Below are 18508 nucleotides of genomic sequence, written 5' to 3' on the forward strand. Positions count from 1 at the left end.
TGGGGGAAGGGGTGACAATTGATACCCGATATTTTAACTGCCCTTCCCTGGCTAGTTTGCATCGGGGGCAGTAAAAATCAGAGCCACCAAATACTTGCAATTTTGTATGCAGATTAATTTTATTCTTCCTGAATGCATACATGAAGGTGTCGTAAAAAATGCCTTTGGTGACTGCTTCCAGTTCACGTAAATGGGGGTTCTATGATCCGCAAGAGAAATTGCCTTCTAAATATAGCATCTGGCAGGTGAACCGGAGAGACATAAGTGTTCAATGTCATAGAGTTCATTTTTAATTGGCTTTTCAGCCGAGATAATTGAGAATGAAAATGGTAAAGCTTACGGGTAGCCAAGCTCCATAAAATTATTCCACATTTGCTTCAGGACCATAATGATACCCATCTGCATACACAGGTCAATCAAACAGCCACTGGGATGACACTGTATCAAATAAAAGACAAAGATTTATCAGGTAACAAATATATATATATCATACAGAACAAATAGTTGTATGTAAGACAGACAGGATGGTAAGTTTATATGCTTTCACTCAAACCAATTACAGAATTACAAGAGCATATTTTTCTCCAATCAGCTCCCTAACTGACGCCCTAGGATCCATTAACAGCAAAGATCAAGCTTGTAACAAGGGGAAAAAACTCATAAGCTGCTGCATTTTATCCACTTTCCTGTTTGCCCTAGAAACTTGGACAATATATAAAGATCTATGGAAGAAAATATAGGCCTTTGTAATGTGGGTGCTCAGACGTTATGCTTAAAATTCCAGATACAGACCATAAGACAAATGAAGAGGTGCTTGAAATTGCAAGTCCAAAACAAACTCTACAAAAGCGACGTCTAGAAAAGAAAATGGCAGTATTTCAGCCATTTCATTTGAGCCACAGAGAAAAGCTGCAGAGATCTCTCCTGGGGGGCTAGGTGGAGGGCAACAAAAAGAGGAGTTGACCTCAGAGTAATTGGATGATGAACATCACAGAGCAGCTGCAGAGGAGCTATAGTGGGTGTGTGAGAAAGGTGCAAGATAGTCGCGCATGACATTACATGGCAGCAGATCTCCTGGTAGGAGTAACTACAAGCAGAGGCAGAGAGAGGAATTTCCTAGCTGACTTCTGCTTCTCAGACCCATGCATAGAATTTGTGACTCATTACCTAAACTTCCTATTACAAAACAATTACATTATTAATAGTTGCTTGGTAGTACATGTTGCTGAAACTTTTTGTCTTGCACTCATCAGGACAAACACAAGAATGCCAAATTTGAAACAATCACAAAAATTTATACTGCAGGAGAAAAGGATGCTGATTAGTTGGTAAGTCAATTCTGATTGGCCAAGGTGTTGCCATGGAGAAAACAGTGGGGAACTATAGGCTCCCCAAGCTCTAGGGTAATTTATAAAGGGCACAAGGCTTGAACGAATTATCTTTGCAGAGAATGGGTCCATGTGTGTGACTATATGTCACACCCTTTTCTTCTGTAGAATAAATTGTTGTGAGTATTTGAAATTTGGTATTCTTGTATTTGTCTTCATAGATACAAAACAAAATTAGTTAGCAACATTTCTTTTTTTTTTAGCAATGATTATTATTATGATATACAAGACAACATCAGGGCTGAAAGACCACATTCCAATAAATCGGATGTTGACCCCTTGTGAGATATCCGCATGGTCCTGTTGTCTGGGGCTGGGGCAAGTTATCATCCTAACCCCTAATGTAACAGGCATATGATACTTTGGCTACATCATTTGTTTCAAACACGGACGAGTAGAAAATCAGAATCTTCCTGATCTTTTAAACTAAATGTTGTCATCAAAATGAATACTGATACTATTGCATCTGTATATATAACACAGATATTATTGAGAAATATTGCTGAAGGGCCAAAGCAATGTGAAAGTGAGCAATCTTTTCTTCAACATTCCTATTAACTGCTCATTAACCGCTGTGTGCTGCAGCATCAATTTATTCAGGCACTCTGTCAGCAGTTTCAAAGCGGTTAGCACAATTCAGTTATGTCAAGCATCAATGCAGGTGATGGATATGTACCTCCTCCAGTCTCCATCTCTGAAACAGCTTGGCATAGGCACCTGGCCGACCTGCAAACCTGATCAACACACAAACGGATTTTAGAGCAGTGGTGCTTAGATTGCAAATAAATCATCATATCAATTGTGTCCACTAGTTATGTGATTAACATAAGGGTGCTTGCAAAACATTTGAACTGTTTGTAATAGTAACTTGGAGTTAACGAGATAAAGTCATTGAGAGAGAAATGGAGATGTGAAGAAACAAAAAAGGAATAAGCAAATGGATTTGGATTCACTGTGCATGGGTTTCAATGCTTCCAGAATGATCTGTGGCTGTGTGGCTTCCAGCAATAAAAAAAATAAGAGGCAAGCGTGAGAAAAGGCCATTTTGGCCATTTAAGCTCTTCACTCTAGTACTCTAATTGCCCCTTTGAAGCAGGCAACTGTGGTTTGAATATCCCACATGTTTTCCTTCATGTTTCTAGCCAAACATTAGGTAATTCCAAACGTTGATCAGTCTGTGAGTAAAGGCGTTATAACGAGGGAAGGCAGTATACGTTACAGCTCTCATATATTGCAAACACACGGTCACAGGTTCCTTCATGTCAGAGTGCTGAGGAGAAACAGGCAATCAGCTATAAAAGAGAACACTGTCCCTCTTATCACAAGCAGTTCCAATTTAAAAAAGTTAGAGTCCTTTATGTTCCCCATTTTTCCTGGGGTGGTGGGGGTGGGGCTGGGGGAACCAAAAATACAACATTGAATCACCATCAGATCAATAACCAGTGTAATATGGGCATTTTATTCTTGATTCCCATTTGAATCCTGCAGTGGAGATGGAACATCCAGTTTGCAATATGGGGGTCCTGAGATTTAATAATGATGATGTGGTGGTAAAACTAGAAAAATGCTCTAAATACATATTCTGGTGCATGGAAAGATAGGAATGTAAGTGAACCAACTAATCCCTCAAATGTGCTCCCCCATTCAACGAGAATATGGCTGATCTGCACCTCAACTCCACTCATCTGTTTTAGCTCCACGTCCCTTTACACCCCTGCCTAACACAAAGATTTCTGGGGGTGGGGGAGAACAGGGGGGCATGGGGAAGTAAGCAATCAAATAGGCAACATAGAAGCTCAATTAGATCAGCAACAGTGTCAGTAGTAAGCAGGGGGAGGTGGTGGCATAGTGGTATTATCACTGGACTAGTAATCCAGAGACCCAGGTTAATGCTCTGGGGGTATGGTGGAATTTAAATTCAACAAATATCTGGAATTAAAATCTAATTGTTGATTGTCACAAAACCTGCCTGGTTCACTAGGAAAGGAAATCTGCTGTCTTAACCTACATGACTCTGGCCTACACGTGACTTCACCAGCAATGTGATTGACTCTTAAAAATTCCCTCTGAACAAGGGCAATTAGGGGTGGGCAATAAATGCTGGCCCAGCCAGCGACGCCCACATCCCATGAATGAATTTTTAAAAAAAACTTGGGGAACTGTGATGTTTTGATAACAAGCTACAAGTGTCAATCGGTGTTTTTTAAAAATTCATTTATGGGATGTGGGCCTCACTGGCTAGGTTAGCATTTATTCCCTAATTCAGAGGGCATTTAAGAGTCAACCACAATGCTGTGGGTCTGGAATCATATGTAGGCCAAACCAGGTAAGGACAGCAGATTTCTTTTCCTAAAGGACATTAGTGAACCAGATTTGTTTTGCTGACAATGGTTTCATAGTCATCATCAAGCCTTTAATTCCAGATTTTTTATTGAATTCAAATTTCACCAGCTGTCATGATGAGATTCGAATCCGAGTCCCAAAAGCATTACCATGGATCTCTGGAATACTAGTCCAGTTATAACTGATGGTTATAAATGGGCCATGTAGAGTGAATCTAAAGTGGACAATTCAATAACACATCATAGCCATCTCTCGCATTTCACAAATTAGCAAATCTGGCATTGCACTTTAGCAGAGACCTGAGTCAGTGTTTATTAAAAGTTACAGATCCGTAGCATGCGACTCCCACAGGATTCAGGCTATTACTTATTCATTTACCTGCGGCTCAACAGCCTTTGGTCCAGATTACTGGGGCTGATCAGTAAGACAGATTTGAAAATGGCCAGCAATAATTAACATAGAGCTATTTCCTTCAGCCTTCTTTGAACACAGCCTGATGACTCAGCTGAATACTGTTTTTCAGCACAACATTAAATTATTTAATGCAGCAACCTGGTCAAACACTCCCACGTCCCAACTGACCTTACTTGGATCAATTGCAACTGTACCAGAATATTAATTATTGCAGCAGTTTACAAACTACTGTGCAAGTTATTATGTAGTGAGGGGAGCCTCCATTTCTCCTCTGCTCCCCAAAAACTTTCAGAAATTAAAGAGGATGAGAAATTGGAAGGATCTTAAAAAAAATCAATGAAAATGAATACACCATTAACACTGCAGCTTTTTAGCGTATAACAGGCAATGTACAGGCTTCCAAAGGCCCAAACAACAACCTCATGGTAGCTAGCTGTTGCTTAATGTGATTCAATGTCCTCAAACTGTTAAGATTCCCAAGATCTTTATTGGTAGGTGCTCGTCTCAAAATCAGTCCATTATTAATTTATTGAAATGTCAGGAAGCATTTATCAAAAGGGGTCTTATTAATGACAACTCACTGTTAGTCTACGGTGCAACATTGAACTTCTCTTTGCGTGCATGTAAATCAAAATCAAGGGCTTTGCGCCTTAAATTTATGCACCAGGAATGAAATAATTATTAATGCAAAGGTACGTGTTGACTGATGGTGATTCATTTGGTATGAATTTGTAAACAACCGAGGACACACTGTGAACTGGAATATTATCCAAATTCATTAATGGCACTCACCTGCCTAGGAAAAAAGCAATGTAGAAGATTGAACTGTTAAGGTTTACAAATTGGAAGAGAAACATTTTCAAAGCGAAGCTATTCTCCCATTCAGATTCGGTGCGAGGATGTTCTGCAACAATAGATAACATCTAGATGAGTGTTGAAATAAAAGTGAAGGGATATCCTTAAAAAAAACTGTCTGTGGTTTGCATTAGTAATGGATAAAAGCTCTTATCAATACGTGACTAGCATAAATTCAGATTTTATTATTGAAGTAACATTTGCGATCTTTATTTTTAAAGAGGTCCACCCATGTTCTGATGAGTTTTATGGTCCAATATAGCTGAAATGCCAATTCCATTAATATCGGCCAATCTTATATTTGAGGAAATTCAGGCATGCTTTTAGAAGTTGAATCATTCAGAAGATGACTTTTATCATATGCAAAGCTTTCAGTACAGCCATTCTATTTACTTACCCCAATTTGTTAGTAGGTATGCAACTTTTTCATAAACCTTCAAACAAAAATAAATAGAAAAATCAGATACTTAACTGAACCAAATGTTTAACCAATGTACAATTTTATTTGTGAAAGTACATTGCCCTCTTCATAAAGCTGCAGTGAAAATTCTATTGGTCGATTACTGAATATGAAGGCATGAAGTAGGATTATCCCAAAGTTAAACACATCTCAGCGTTACTCTATTCATCAACGTACTTAACATAACAGAAGAGCCACTGAATCTCCAGCTCAATTAAAAATCAGCCTCAGCTGAAAATAACCTGATTAAAAATCACACATCACGCTCTAGTTTGAACTTCCTAAACCTTCCTTTCTTCAGCAGTGTACATATTTTCTTCACCAATCACCATATCTCAGCCTGGGTTGATGTTCACAATGAGAGCTGTGCTCGTCTCAAAATCAGTCCATTATTAATTTAAAAATCAAAACAAACATTGTGTCAAGATCTGATAGAGTCATCCAATTCGTCAGGACCTGAATATCATCGGCCATTGAATCTGGAAGGAGAAATGTTTGTCTGTTTTGTCTGCTTCAAAAGGAGAGCTGTTTCCTTTACGACACACTAATCTAACATTTCTGATTATTTCCACATGTAGCCCCTTCTGACAGGTCAAGAGTAACATTGAGGTTGGTGAGCGCCAGGGCCTGGTGGTGGTGGAGGGCTGTGGAGGTGGTGACCAGGGCGGCTGCACTTACCACATTCAAAGACATGATGATGATAAAGTTGATGCAGACTCCAGTTCCCGCCGTGGCAAATTGCCAATTTTTCTTCACAAAATCCCACTGGAAAGTAGCGAAGGTCTCCATTGTCACAAGGCGATACACTACCACACCAAAGACTGCAGCCAGGACCAGCAATATCTACATCCATCAGAACAAAAGAAGAGAGTTGCTGCTGTGCCATACCTGGAAATTTGTCAACTTTTAATTATGGTACCAGAGAGCAGATGCATGCTTACAACATGTGCCAGGCTGTGGCTCAGTGAGTAGCAATCTTGCCAGTAAGATTAGAAAGTCCTAGGTTCAAATCCAGGGCTTTAGCATGAAAGCTTTTGCTGATACTCTAATGCAGCGCTTGAAGGAGTGCTGCACTTTTGGCGATGCTGTCTTTCAGATGAGATGAGACATTAAAGTCAGGCCCCATCTGCCTACTCTGATGAATATTATAAAAAAAATCGCATGCACCCTAAAGAAGCATTAATATCGAATGGAATTTTGAACAGAGACTATTGCACTGTTTTGAAGAGCAGGTCAGTTATCCCCGGTGTCCTGGCCAATACTTATCCCTTAATCAATGTTACAAAAAAGACAGGTTATCTAATCATTATCACACTGATGTTTGTGGGAGTTTTCTGTGCGCTGATGTTCTGGCCTGCAGCCGACAATGTGAACAGGTTGGATTTGAAAAGACAAGGAGCTAGCCAGTGCTGTAAAATGTTAAGCGCAGCTGTGAACACTGGGGTGAAGGACTCTGTTACAACAGTGGCTACACTCTTCAAAAGTACTTCATTGGGTGTAAAGCACTTTGAAATGTCCAGTGCTCATGAGAGTTGCTATATAAATGCAGGTCTTTTCCTTTACAGTAATTCAAAGATAAAATTACAGCCTTGAAATCATTCCACACTGTGTGACCATAATTTCACTTTTATATCACGTAAAGATCATAGGGTTGGCCTTTTTTTTTACTCATTCAAAGGATGTGGGCACACTGGCTGGGCCAGCAATTACTGCCCTAGTTGCCCTAAAGAAGGTGGTGGTGGTGACAATGGTAGCTAGGCCATTTCAGACAGCATTTTTTCTTTAAAAGAGTCAACCACATTGCTGTGGGTCTGGAGTCGTATGTAGGTCAGACCAGGTAAGGATGGCAGATTTCCTTCCCTAAAGGACATTAGTGAGCCAGATGGATATTCTATGGTCATCATTAGGCTTTTAGTTCCAGATTCTTATTTCATTATTCCAGATCCTGGACCTCTGAATTACTAGTCCAGCGACAAGAGCACTACACTATCATCACCACTTGACTTGCCTTTTATGGCACTCTGTGTCACTACTGCATTATGACATTCAGGATGAAACATGAACAATTGTGGCAAAAACACTCTAAATTTAGTGAACCATAATCCATGATTGACTACAGGGAAATAATACAGTAGATAGATGTCAACTTCCATTAGATTTTTGCAGGATATTCTTTGTGAAGCAACTTCAGTGTTCATCAATTTGTGTGCTTGGAAATCATTTTGTTCTCACTTTCAATTTGCCTGCCCAAAAGTGACAGTATGTTTAAAAGTGACAGTAAAATGATTTACTGCAAGTTATTTTCCTTTTAAATGCATTTCAGCAAGATTGTTTTTAATAAAAATCAATACAATGCATGATAATTACTTTCTGTAGTATCTCTATAGAGTCAGAATCACTTGACTCTGACCGGTTAAGGTCCAGGTAGACTTAATACAAAGATCATACAGGCAGACTAATTAAGATTGACTGAGTGCTCAGCTTTTCTACACAAACCAGCAATTCAGCTTCCCCATTATTATCAGTCTGACACCTACTACTCACTGAAAGCTGCTCCATCTCATTCCCGATAAAAAGCCTTTGACCTGAAATGTCAACTCTGTTTCTCCCTCCACAGATATGTCCTGACCTGCTGAGCGTTTGCAGCGCTCGCTGATTATCCTTTAGATTTTTGGCATCCTCAGTATTTTGCTTTCATTCGTCCTGTCCTTGCTTTGGTGCTGATGTTCTGGCCTGCAGCCGACAATGTGAACAGGTTGGATTTGAAAAGACAAGGAGCCAGCCAGTGCTGCAAAATGTCGAGCACAGCTGTGAACACTGGGGTGAAGGGCTCCATATTTGGAAGAAATGCATGATCTTTAATTGTGAATGCAACTGCTGACACCACTTGCATTTTAACACTGCTGTTGTAATAACTGACAGAAATGAATTAACGCAGATTCCAGCTAAATTCTAAGCTACAGTCATGGTTTTTAAAGATGCTCATTCATACTCAATGTGGTTGAAAACCATTGGTGCCCAGTATCGGGTATGTAGACAGCAATGTGGCTTCGAAATGTACCTGCACCAGGAGGCCCAAGATCAGCTCAAACTTGAGCCAAAGACTTTAAAAAAAAATTCATTTACGAGATGTGGACATCGCTGGCTAGGCCAGCATTTCTTGCCCATCCCTAATTGCCCATGAAGGTGGTTGTGAGCTGCTTTCTTGAACTGCTGCAGTCCATGCGATGTAGGTACACCCACAGTGCTATTAGGGAGGGAATTCCAGGATTTTCACACAGCGACAGTGAAGGAACGGCCATATATTTCCAAGTCAGGATGGTGGGTGGCTTGGGGTGGGTGGGGGGGGTTCTTCTAAGTGGTAATGCTCCCATGTATCTGCTGTCTTTGTCCTTCTAGATGGTAGTGGTTGTGGGTTTGGAAGGTGCTGCCTAAGGAGCCTTGGTGAATTCCTGCTGTGCATCTTGTAGGTGGTACACACACTGTTGCTACTCTGCGTTGGTGGTGGAGGGAGTGAATGCTTGCGGAAGGGGTGCCATTCAAGAGGGCTGCTTTGTCCTGGACGGTGTCAAGCTTCTTAAGTGTTGTTGGAGCGGCACTCATCCAGGCAAGTGGAGAGTATTCCTCTAAATAATCCAGGCAAGCTGGATTGTGTCACCACTGGCAGCTCACCCGTTTTGACTGGATCATATTCAGGCCATTATCCTTGATAATACCAGCCCTAAGGCAGGGGTGGAGGGTACATGGGGTGGGGAGTAGGAGCTGCAGTGCGGAGGTCCTGATGGTGGGTACGGTGGAGTTAAGGAGAGGAACACTTCTGTCCCATTTAGCACAAAAAGAACAAATTTTTCAAAAAAAATTGTTATAAACAGGCCTACTTATTATTTTAATTCAACTTTACAGAGAAGGAACCAACAAAGGTGTTATATAAATGAGGGGTCTATGTAACCAGGTTAACACCTGTGCTAGGGTGTAGCCAGGGACAATTAGTCCCAATAGTCTTCTTTCAGAAATCCTTAAGGCACACATTGGTCTGAATGTGCCACCTGTAAAATGGGCACAATGAGGACAATGTGTATTACTGATTATTGATTAACCTAAGGCAAGATTCGATCCACACAGGTACCCACAAATACACAAATTGTTTATTGGTACAGGAGATCAAGAAATAACCAGAAAGCTGTAAGGCCTAACAATGTAGGACATCTTCTGTATCCACAGAGACCTTGACAAAAGCAGACATCCATCCAGAATACCAACAGCTCCCTCCTCGGCCTGGGTGCTAAAGTGGATTTAATGCCAGACAAAGCTGACTGAATTTTAATCTTCATCTACCACAATCAATCACAACAAGATCATTGCTGTTCATGCTAATGGCTTTAAGACCAAACAGATTGAAATGATAAAAGTAGCATCAGATCAGAGCTGAATTAACCTCTAAAGGTATCGCATACTGATCATTGCAGACCTTTACCAAGGAGCTTCTAAGGAATCCTGAGTCTTTTATTGAGGCAAAGATCAACTTTCAAGAAAATAGGTCAATTGGCCCTTCGAGCTTGCTCTGCCATTCAATATGATCATGGCTGATCCTCTAACACAATGACATAGGCCACAATTTTGACATCGGCCTGCAAGGGTGGGCCCGGCACGCCGACCTGTAAAATTACGCACGGTGACGTCGTTAATGGCCTATTAAGACCATTAAAAACCCAATTAAAGTACTTAGCAACTCTGCACATCTCCAACCTTAAGGTTGACAGGCAGGCAAAGGGCCCAATGGCCTTCATGTTTTTCAGGAAACCTCATCCACGGGCGGGATGAGGGTTTCCTGAAGGTTTTATTAAATAAATAAATAAACAATGCATAAACATGTCCCAGCTCATGTGACAATGCCACATGAGGGGACAGGTCTGAATAATTTTTAACTTTATTATTTCTGAACTTTTATTACCTACTTATTCCCCCTGAGGCAGCTCCTTGCTTCAGGGAGGTTTCTGCACTCTTTTGCGTGCGTGCACGAAAGAGTGCAGGCCCTGATTCTCCCTCCTCCCCCCACCCACGCAGGTAGCAGTGAACGCTACCGGCCGTACGTCTTCATGGGCAGGTCTTAATTAGCCTGCCAACGTAAAATGGCAGAGCGCAGCCGATTGTGGGTGGCGATTGGCTCCATGCCCGCCAGTGCCCATTCCTGACAGCCCACCTGATGTACAGAAAATTTTCTCCATACTCTCACTCTCTCTCCATACCCCTTGACACCTTTAGAGTCCAGAAATCTATCTATTTCCTTCTTAAATATATTCAGTGACTTGGCCTCCACAGCCTTCTGTGGTAGAGAATTCCACAGGTGCACCACCCTCTGAGTGAAGATGCTTCTCCTCATCTCAGTCCTAATGGCCTACCCTGTATCCTGAAACTGTGGCCCCTTGTTCTAGACTCTCCAGCCAGAGGAAACATCATGCCTGCGTCCAGTCTGTCCAGCCCAGTCAGAATTTTATATGTTTCAATGAGATCCCCTCTCATTCTTCTAAACTTCCATGAATACAGGTCTAGTCGACCCAACCTTTCCTTATACAGCAATCCTGCCGTCCCAGGAATCAGTCTGGTGAACCTTCGCTGCTCTCCCTCTGTGGCAAGTATACCTTTCTTAAGTGAGAACAGGATGATATTTGCACCATTCCTTTTTAAGGACATCCCACAGAGCACAGGGCAAAGGCACTTCCACTGAGGTTCCATAATTGGCCTTCCCCTTTCCTGAAACCTGGCAGCAACAAGCCCTCGGGTAAAGGTAGAGTCACATGCAGAACGCACCCATCTAATACCAACGATATTATTGGACAAAAAAAAAAATCAAGGTAGACACAGGCACTTCTTTCCCCCATAACCAAGGCAGTTAACCAAGCGCAACTATGATGACCAATGGTGCCAATTCCCGAAGACTAAGGCAACTCTACGCATCTGCAGCTTAAGTAACATAGAGAGGAAAAGGAGGGGACAAAGAAAGAGGAAGGCACGAAGGAACCTGAATTATTTTTATTTTCACAGGATATGGATGTTGCTGGTGAGGCCAGCACTTATTGCCCGTCTCTCATTGCCCTAGAGAAGGTGGTGTTGGTCCGCCTGCTTGAACCACTGTAGTCCACGTGGACTAGGTGCACCCACCGTGCTGTTAGGTGTACAGAGGTATATACAAAATACACAAAACATAATGGAAACTAATCAACTACTCAGTCCCACTGGACTGGGTGCAGCATTGTAAAGTAGATCATTTTTTTCAATTTATTCAGTCATGGGGTGTGGGCATCATTGGCAAGGCCAGTATTTGTTTCCCATCCTCAAAAACCTTCAAGAAGGTGGTGGTGAGCCACTGTCTTGAACTGTTGCAGTCTGTGTGATGTAGGTACACTCACAGTGCTGTAGGGGAGGGAGTTCCAGGATTTTGACCCAGCAATGATGAAGGGAAGGCTGTATAGATCCAGGTCAGCATGGCGCATAACTTGCAGGAGAACTTCCAGGTGGAAGCGTGCCCATGTGTCTGCTGCCCTTGTCCTTCTAGGTGGCAGAGATCACATACTTGTGAGGTGCTAACCAGCAAAAGCTGAAAAGGAAAGAGCACATTACTCCCAGTCATGTCATTCCACAGCTCAAATCTCGAAGAATGGGCCAGCACTTGCCTAGATGAAGGCAGGGTAACCAAACCCATCCCCTTCCTTCTCCCTTAATTGCACTTCAGGTCATACAACACAAGTTTGATCCGTAATGAGGAAGCACTAATCAAAAGGGATGTTCCAAGCCCAAGGACTCTTGTTTAATGCACTGAGTAATCGCTGTGACCTTGTTTAACATAGGTCTTCGGTGTTTTTTTTAACTACTCTGTCATTCTGCAATCAGTGATTTCATGCTTCAAATCCTCCCTAACCCTAAATGGACACATACCCCTGTGAGAAGCATCAGTGAAAACTGGCAGAAGGCAGATATTTGAAAGGAAGAGCATCTGGGAGACCATCTGGTTGCTTGATAAACAGCAGGAGATTTATACCCCCCCACCCTGCCCCCAGATGAAAAGCAAAAATTTTTAAGGGTGTTGCAGAGAAAAGAAGGGATGCTTATTTATGTAGCAGCTGGAGAAAGCCACCATTTCATGCCCAGGGATGCCAGAACAGGTCTTGGAGGAGCAGACTTGGATCCAGAAACAAGGCAACAACCACCCACTCGAGCAAAGAACAGAATCCCAATTAGTTAGTTTATGTAACAGCAGATGGTATTGTAATGTGTCTCTGAACGTAACTTATCAAACAGTCCAACTGAATCCCAATATAGCAGACATCAAAATATTCCAGCTCAATGAGAATGGAATGAACCAGCCAATCATAGGGAAGCAAGCTATAGTCAGTCTACAAAAAGGAGAGCATGAATGCCATAGTCCTAGAGAAAACTGAGCTGAATCCACTCCTGTGAGTCATATAAAGCTCATGAAAGAATATTCTTAGGGCAAGCGAAAAAACCTGAGGGAAAGCAGATTCCTGGCTTTGTAGCTATCTGGTAAACCTTCCACCCCACAAGAAAAGCGATTCCACTTCAATACCAACCCATACAAGATGGTTTCTAGTATATAGATTGTGCCTTCCTAAAGGCAGCTCTATCTCCATAGTTCTGACAGAAGGCCCACAGCCATCTCAGACATATTAAAGCTCATTCTGGTCAACCTGCCGCCCACTGGTGTCAATCACCTGCCTTCCTTGTTGCCAGAGAATTTCCTTAATCAAAGTGCCATACTAATGGCCCACCAAGAGAACAAAGGGTCTGATTTGCCTGATATCCAATGGCATGTCTGATATCCACTGCTCCAGTGTGGACACCATTAAGACATTTGACAGGGGCTCCATAGTTATCAACATCTTTGTCAAAAAGCATAAATGAGGCTAAGGGGAGAAAATAGTGAATAAAGACACAAGTCAAACATCACAAAAATGGACAGGTTTCAGACCAGAAGGGAATTAAACATAAATAAAAACAGAAAATGCTGGAAAAACTCAGCCGGTCTGGCAGCATTTGTGGAGAGAGAAACAGAGTTAACGGTTCAAGTCCCTATGACTCTTCTTCAGAGGGAATTAAACATCCTGCTTTCTGTAGATTTGAAGAAGCCTATTTCCCCAGGCAATGCTATGGGCAAGGTGACAGACCTGGAAGCCCCTTTAGACAGAGAACAGAACTGTTAATTGCTACAAACCTTGGATCCCTACTACATGGTGGCCCATTTAAGGGAATCCTGGCCTGGAATTCAACCTCATAACAGAGCTCACAGCTGAGAATGGAAGTGCAACATGAAAAGTATATTCCATTTAATGAGCTAACTGTTCTCTTTAATAATATTGACATCACTACTAATACTACGTAATGAAAAAGCTGTGATGCTTATGCAAGGAGCAGGATTATACCATGCACAACCTTTCAAAATGTTGCTTTTACCATCAAAGGAGCAATATGTAAATCTTAAATTGAGAAACCTAAATCTTTATGGACTTTTAAAACTCTGATTTCAGGGTTTTTAAATTCTCATTTGCTTGAAAAAAAAATCAAGAAATATGACATTTGCTTTCACAAGGTGGGCCGCAAAATAAAAGCACAATGCGTCAGAATGCTCGCAAATGGCTCAATTATTTTTTTTGTCATAATAGTAACAATAAGTATCCTATTATTATTATCTGGGGTGAAGAAAACAGAACGAAAAAATTGCATGTCTCCTCTCCGGGACTTACCATGAAGAATATTCCTGAGACAGACACAAGGAGCCTGCTGAGTTTATCAAGGAATGGCTGGAAAGGTTCGGGCTTTCCTGTGATGGGATTAACACGTTCCTTTTTGGAATATTTTGCTTCGAACTGTGGACGCAGCTCTTCCTGATAAAAAGATACAACACTATCATTTTGGGGGGATTTTCAACAGAGCTATGCATTGTGAATGCAGTTTGTTTTACCAATCGCTAAGTCCATCTGTAAAATTGGAAACCTGATTGAAAAAGGGTGATATTGCGCTGTAAAATTTTTCACAAAGGCATATTTATTATTATTTTAAAAGCACACCCTTAACACAACAGTACTGTTACCATGTGTGGATCTTCCTCAATTGGACAGCTTAAATGGGCTTTTTTCCCATTCATTCATGGGATGTGGGCATTGCTGGCAAGGCCAGCAGTTATTACCCACCCCAAATTTCCCTTGAGAAGGTGGTGTTGAGCCACCTTCTTGAACCATTGCAGTCCATGTGGTATAAGTATAACCCATAGTGCTGTTAAGAAGGGAGTCCCGGGATTTTGACTCAGCAACAGTGAAGGAACGGCGATATATTTTCAAGTCAGGACGATGTGTGACTTGGAAGGTAACCTGCTGGTGTCCCCATGCATCTGCTCCCCTTGTCTGTCTAAGTGGTTGAGGTCGCAGAGTTGGAAAGTGCTGCCGAAGAAGCCTTGGCAATTTGCTGCAGTGCATCTTGTAGATGGCACACACTGCTGCCACTATGCATCAGTGTTGGAGGGACTGAATGTTCATGTGGGTAGATGAGGTGCCAATTAAGCGGGCTGCTTTGTCCTAAATGGTATTAAGCTTTTTGAGTCTTATCAGAGCTGCACTCAGCCAGGCAAGAGATTCCATCACAGTCCTAATTGGCAGCTTGTAGATGGTGGACAGGCTTCAGGGAAGTCTTGCTCCGGAATTCCTGGCCTCCGACCTTTTCCTGTAGCCATACCACTTATGTGGCTCATCCAGTTAACTTCCTAGTCAATGGTGACTCCCAGGATATTTATGGTGGGAGATTGGATGATGGTAATACCACGTATTATTTAATAATAATTATATGTTACTACCCACTTATCAAGCTGCTTATGGGGATGTGACAGAAACAACAGGTTCTCTCTGCAGAATGGTGAGAATAACCGAGCAAAGCTTATGGTGGGGCAATACTGACATAGTGTGAACAAATAAGAGCTTTCAGGAAGAACATGGATAAAATATACTGCCATTTATAAATTAAACATTTAAGATGTGAAATCATTGGGCTTAAAATTATTGGGCCTGTCCTTTGCTTGCAATTGGGCCTTGGCCCTCAGCAGCATCTTGCCAGCGAGCTGTGGATTGGGTATCCAGAGACAGTTTTGCTTGTTCCACAAGGATGGAGTTGGTCTGGCTGCCACCAAGCAGAGACCAATGTAGGTGTCTCTAGGTGTTTGGGGGTGGGGGGGGGGGGGGGGGGGGGGGGGGGGGGGGGGGGGGGGCGCGGTGTGTGGGGGCGGTGGTAAATCGGGAGTGAGGAAGGAGTGTGATTGGAAATGGGGCCGAATGGTGTTTGGTATTCCTGCCGAACCAGGCCAAGCATTGCTGCTCTTCCTAGCTCTGCATTCGGCTATGTAAGTAAGTAAAATAAAGTACCTTCTTAGTGATGTAGCCAAGGATCCCTTCAAAGAACACTGGTTGGGTCATATGTTATCCTGAAAGCACCTGGTCTACACCACCTGTGCTCAGTGCAGCACAATTTAAATAGGCATGCAGTCCTTTCTTAGTGTGTACAAAAGGATAAACACCTGTTTGAGGCCTGTGCCCTCAATGCTTATACTGAAGCCTATATCAAGATGGCAGGTGGTGCATTTTTGATGTGGAATATAATACTGGATGTTTAGGTGCCCATAATATTTTGTACAGGTATTGTAAACTGCAGACACAGAAATAAATGGAATTGAAGATTACAATGATAGATTGCATTCGGAAAGGTGTATTTTTCTCTGTATGTATAGTCAAAGGAAAGGCATGTTACGATACTCACTGGTTTTAAGATAGTTGAGTGAAGTATATACTTTTAATTAACACAGGAGAAAATATACTCCTCGAATGATTAAATACACTATTGAACTTGATGTTTTCTATACTGCTGTGCTGGGTGAAGAAATGTGATTGGCATTTGTAAAGGGCAGAAGGCAAGGGATAGATAGTCCCATAGATGTGTGTGGGGATTCCGTGGCTTTTCTTATTTTTATGAATTTTGGAGTATTTATACAGTACTTTGCCTCAGGAGATAAAATAGAATAATGCAGAAGAAATAGGGTAGACAGCAGCACGACCATGCTGAACGACCTGATAAACAGAACAGCCTGATAAACATAATGTTTTGTTAATTGTATTATTAAGATTAAGGATAACCAGGTGGAGGGTATTGCTTGATTGACTAAGTACCTTAAGCACATATAAAGAGGGGCTGCTGGAACACTGGGTTGCTGTGTAGATAGGAGGCAGAGATATGCAATGCTACAATCTGTAAATAAAGGAGCTATCAAGAGATGGTTTTGTTGTCTGGTTTTCTTATTTCTATGTTTTCTTTGTGGTCTGCAAGTTACTCATACGTGACTTATGGTTGATGTTTCAGAAGATAGATGTATTTCCATAAAATTCTTTCAAACTAACCTCTTCTTCTTCCCAGTCAATTAGGTCCCAGTCATAAGTGAGAACTGCTCGACGCCTTTTCCAGAATTCCAAAAATACTGTAGCTGTAATAATATAAAAACAAAACTGCACATCAGAAGGACTTGCATTTCAGGGAGGTGGTGATGTGGTGGTAATGTTACTGGACCAGTAATCCAGAGGCCCAGGCTAACACTTGGGGGATACGGGTTCAAATGACATCATGGTAGCTGTTGGCATCAAATTTCAATTAATAGGAAAAAAAATCTGAATTTGAAAAGCTAGTGACCATGACCATGACAAATATCATCGACTCCCACCACAGCAACTGGTGGAATTTGAATTCAGTTAATAAATCTGGAATATAAAGTTAGTCTCAGTGATAGTTACCATGAAACTATCAACTGTCGCAAAAGCCCATCTGGTTCACTAATGTCCTTTAGGGAAGGAAATTTGACATCCTTACCAGGTCTGGCCTACACATGGATCCATAACAGTATGGTTGACTCATAACTGCCATCTGAAATGACCTAGCAAGCTCGGTTCAAGAGCGCCTAGGGATGGGAAGCAAATACTGGCCTTGCCAGCAACACCCACATCCCATGAAAGAAATAAAAAAAAATCTGGTTCACTAATGTCCTTTAGGGAAGGAAATCTGCCATCCTCACTCGATCTGGTCTACATGTGATTCTAGATCCACAGCAATGTGGCTGACTGTTAACTGTCCTCTGAAATGCCCTGGCAAGCTATTCAGTTCAAGGGCAACTAGGGATGGACACAGCAAATGCTAGCCTATCTAGCAACGCCCAAATCTCATGAAAGAATTAAAAAAAATATTTACATGGAGCCTTTCACAAACTCAGGATGTTCCAAAAAGCTTTACAGTGGTGTCACTGTAGGGAATGTGGCATCCAATTGTGCACAGCAAGCTCCCACAAACAATAATGAGAAAAATGACTAGGTCATCAGTTTAAGGTGTTGGTTGAGGGTTAAATGTTGGTCAGGACACCAAGAGATCTATCTTGCTCTCCTCTGAATAATGCTTTGGGATCTTTTACATCCACCTAAGAGGGTACACGAGGCATTGATTTAACGACTCATCTGAACAAAAGCACCTCCATCCACTGATGTATAAAGTTAACCATGTTGTCAAATTCCACCCCAACAGCCCTGAAAATGGCACAAAACACAGAAAAGGAGGGAAAATTGGGAATAGATTCACATCCACAATCACATTGGGACATTTCCAAATAAAAACCTCCTATTTCTGGGGCAGAGTGCAAGGATCCATTTGTGTCAATTTTCCAAATCAAGGAATGATACTCATATCCAGGCTGACAGCTTAAATAAATCTTACATTATTAACACAACAAATTAAAGTTGGTTTTGAGAAAAATCAGAAAAGATCATGTAATAATCTCACAAACCTATATAAGTTTCAACCTGTTATAGCTGGCACTGAAAGATGAGTGTATGCTCTTAAAAGAACATAGCAAATCATAACAGCAGATACAACAGGCAATTAGCACTGAAGTATCTGATAGCCAAAACCTCAGTTAACAGGAAGAAGAGGTGCCTGACAAACTAACAGTTCTTGCTACAGA

The 18508-nt window shown here is 41.7% G+C and overlaps 1 protein-coding gene across 1 annotated transcript in view; it reads right to left on the reverse strand.

Annotated features, from left to right (window-relative positions):
- Window positions 1–18508, reverse strand: part of ano3 (anoctamin 3) — a 599584-nt gene that overhangs the window by 80543 nt on the left and 500533 nt on the right. Inside the window, exons 16-22 of the mRNA XM_041198368.1 lie at window positions 16908–16990; window positions 14217–14357; window positions 6139–6303; window positions 5398–5434; window positions 4938–5049; window positions 2065–2122; window positions 341–438 (exon numbers count right to left, since the gene is read on the reverse strand). Coding sequence (XP_041054302.1) covers window positions 341–438; window positions 2065–2122; window positions 4938–5049; window positions 5398–5434; window positions 6139–6303; window positions 14217–14357; window positions 16908–16990 — 694 coding nt within the window. The remainder of the gene's footprint in view (window positions 1–340; window positions 439–2064; window positions 2123–4937; window positions 5050–5397; window positions 5435–6138; window positions 6304–14216; window positions 14358–16907; window positions 16991–18508) is intronic.

The sequence above is a fragment of the Carcharodon carcharias genome, chromosome 10 (assembly GCF_017639515.1).
Source record: "Carcharodon carcharias isolate sCarCar2 chromosome 10, sCarCar2.pri, whole genome shotgun sequence".
In the NCBI taxonomy this organism is placed as follows: domain Eukaryota; kingdom Metazoa; phylum Chordata; class Chondrichthyes; order Lamniformes; family Lamnidae; genus Carcharodon; species Carcharodon carcharias.